Here is a 2,715-nt window from a genome sequence, read left to right on the forward strand (position 1 = left end):
ATCATTTTCTTTGTCTTGCATTTACTGATTCTCATCATTCAACCAATGACATAAAAATCTATTTTACAAGTTTTAAGTAAGACAGACAGTAATGACACACATGGGGTAAAGTACTACTAGTGATACTGTACTTTATATAAGCCCTCATGGAATACCTCTTGTTAATAATAATTATACTAATGATAATGTGGTGATAAAATTCCAGTGGAACTGTCTTCCATTTAATATAGTATGAATCAAGTGTAAATATAACACTTGTTAATGAATATCTAAGAGTTTACTGGAGATGCATTTTTTAAAGTGGGGGAATGCCAGTGGGGTTAAGAAAACACATATAGGCCTAAATATTAACTTAAAACAAAAAGTAAGGCAATTTGTGTTTGGTACATTATTTCTTTGTTGTAACAATGCTTCTTGGCAATAAATTTTATACTGTTGGAAAGCCTGTTTAATACCATTTTAAATGATGCCACATTTGCAAGGATCATTCATTTGTGGGATGAGCAGCAGAGCTGAGTATGTGGGTTGGGCACATGAAAAATGTTCCAAATCTTCTCTGCCAATGCCAAACAGCTGATTCTGCTATTGACTCTTGTTGGGTGTTTGGTGGATTGGATGATTGAAGTTTAAAGAAACAAGACATATTGACAGTTTAACAATTTATTTATTTAACAAACAGGAGCCTCAGTAGTGTGTGGAAGCACCATACAAAGCCACAACAGCCTGGCACCTCCTCCTCATGCTGGTCACCAGCCTGGTCACATACTGCTGTGGGATGGCATCCCATTCTTCAACCAGTGTTGCAAGTCAGCCAACGTGGTTGTGTTGGTCACTCTGGCACAAGCAACAGGCTGATCCCACAAGTGTGCAATGGGGTTGAGGTCAGGACTGCTGGCAGGCCATTCAATCCTCTCCACTCCCAAATTCTGGAGGTAGTCTCTGATAAACCCCGCTCTGTGGGGGCGAGTGGTGTCATCTTGGAGGATAGAGCGCTTGCTGGCAGGGTGAGAAAACAGTATTCTTGGGGTGTTGTCTTCTTGGGACGCCCACTTCGTGGCCTGTCTCTGACATTCCCCGTTATATGGAACTTGGCCTTCAGTTTGGAGATGGTACTAGGGTTCACTCGCCGCAACTTGGTTTTGCGGAACACCAGCTTGAAGTTGCCCAACCGACGGGCCTTATCCAGATCAGTCAAACGTGGCATGCCGATTCTTGAAGCAGACATCTACTGACCACTGTAGCAGGGCCCATGCCAATCAGGTGCAGCCGCTTGGGCACCTGATTGGCTGCACCTGGGGGTACCAGAATCTCAAAACAATAGTCAGTAGCAACAGCAAAATAAGCTTAGCTTTTTGGCATTGGTAGAGAAGATCTGGCACATTTTTCATGGGTGCAACCCACATACTGGGCTCTGCTGCTCATCCCACAAATGCAGGATCCTTACAAATGTGGCATCATTTAAAAGGATAACAAACAGGCTTTCCAACTGTATAAGATTTATCACCAAGAAGCATTGTTACAATGAAGAAATAATGTACCAAACACAAATTGCCTTACTTTTTGTTTTAAGTTTCTATTTTTTTCTATTTTGATTATTATAATTAAGTAAGCTGCTCATGCAATGCAAACTGATGTTTTTCATGCCAATTGTATTACATAAAGAAATGAAAGGATTGTTGTTTACAACAAAAATGCACTAAATTAAATAAATGAACAGTACTATCAATTGTCAATAAAATCAGGAGATATGTAGAGAACAGGGATGTTATGTTATCTAATATCTGCCATTGCAATATACAAGTAATTTAATACATTTTAGAAAAAGACTTCCTCGACAGAGACCAAAGCTATATGAGCTAGGGAAAAGTTTGGGAACCCCTGGTTATAAGGTATCTGGGCTGATAATTGTTTTAAACTAGGTTATTAGTTGTAAACAAATAATTACAATAAAAAAATCTATCCCCATATGATAACCACCAAAATGTAAATAAGTCTGTCATATCTTAACTGAAACACATCGAGTAATGTATGTATTTAATTGCTTTCAGCTTTGAAAGCTAGCCCAAACCAACCCATCTTAGCAGTAGTTAGTCTAGTAATTATAAACTACCCACACAGATAGCTCTAAAAAATAGCTTTACAAATTGTTGAAAACTACAATACGATTTGGCCTCAATGGACCTTGTGGCTAAAAATGTGAAAATTATGAGCATTATCGATTGACATGACATTTGAGTTCAGGCCAGGATGCTGCTGAATAGCGGCTTCCGCATTTTGTTCTAAGACACATTATCAGCTCGAGCTACTCACCATAAATCATTGCACCTCCAGTTTCGTGTATAAATCTGTATTTAAACTGTTTCAATTTCCAGACACTGAGAATCGTAATGAGTGCCAAGCCAACTGCTGCTAGCACCAATAATGCTGCACTGTCTTGTCTGTACTTCAAAGCATTCGTCATCTTCAAAGCTCAGGTAAAAACTTCTTGGAAATAAACTTTTGCTTCATGTCAGCTGCAACATCCGCATCAGCAGCACAGCAGAGCGAGGGCTGCTTTAATGGTTACTTGGAATTCTCTGTTTGCAAAATCACACGGGAAGTGTCTTAAAAGATTTTTGACACAGTATGTTGAAAACGACACAAAGAACCTCAATAAACTGTATTAATCAAGAGAGAAGAAACTACATATAAGCTTAGTAAAACTGAACAGGAATG

General features: G+C 38.9%; 1 protein-coding gene across 1 annotated transcript in view; it reads right to left on the minus strand.

Moving 5' to 3' along the window:
* The window catches only part of LOC121527051 (sodium/hydrogen exchanger 9-like), a 138,293-nt gene extending 135,797 nt beyond the window's left edge, over positions 1–2,496 (minus strand). The window contains exon 1 of the mRNA XM_041813728.1: positions 2,311–2,496. Within this exon, the coding sequence (XP_041669662.1) occupies positions 2,311–2,461 (151 nt within the window). The 5' untranslated portion in view covers positions 2,462–2,496. The remainder of the gene's footprint in view (positions 1–2,310) is intronic.
* Positions 2,497–2,715: the final 219 nt, after the last annotated feature.

This window comes from Cheilinus undulatus, linkage group 19, assembly GCF_018320785.1.
Source record: "Cheilinus undulatus linkage group 19, ASM1832078v1, whole genome shotgun sequence".
Taxonomy (NCBI): Eukaryota; Metazoa; Chordata; class Actinopteri; order Labriformes; family Labridae; genus Cheilinus; species Cheilinus undulatus.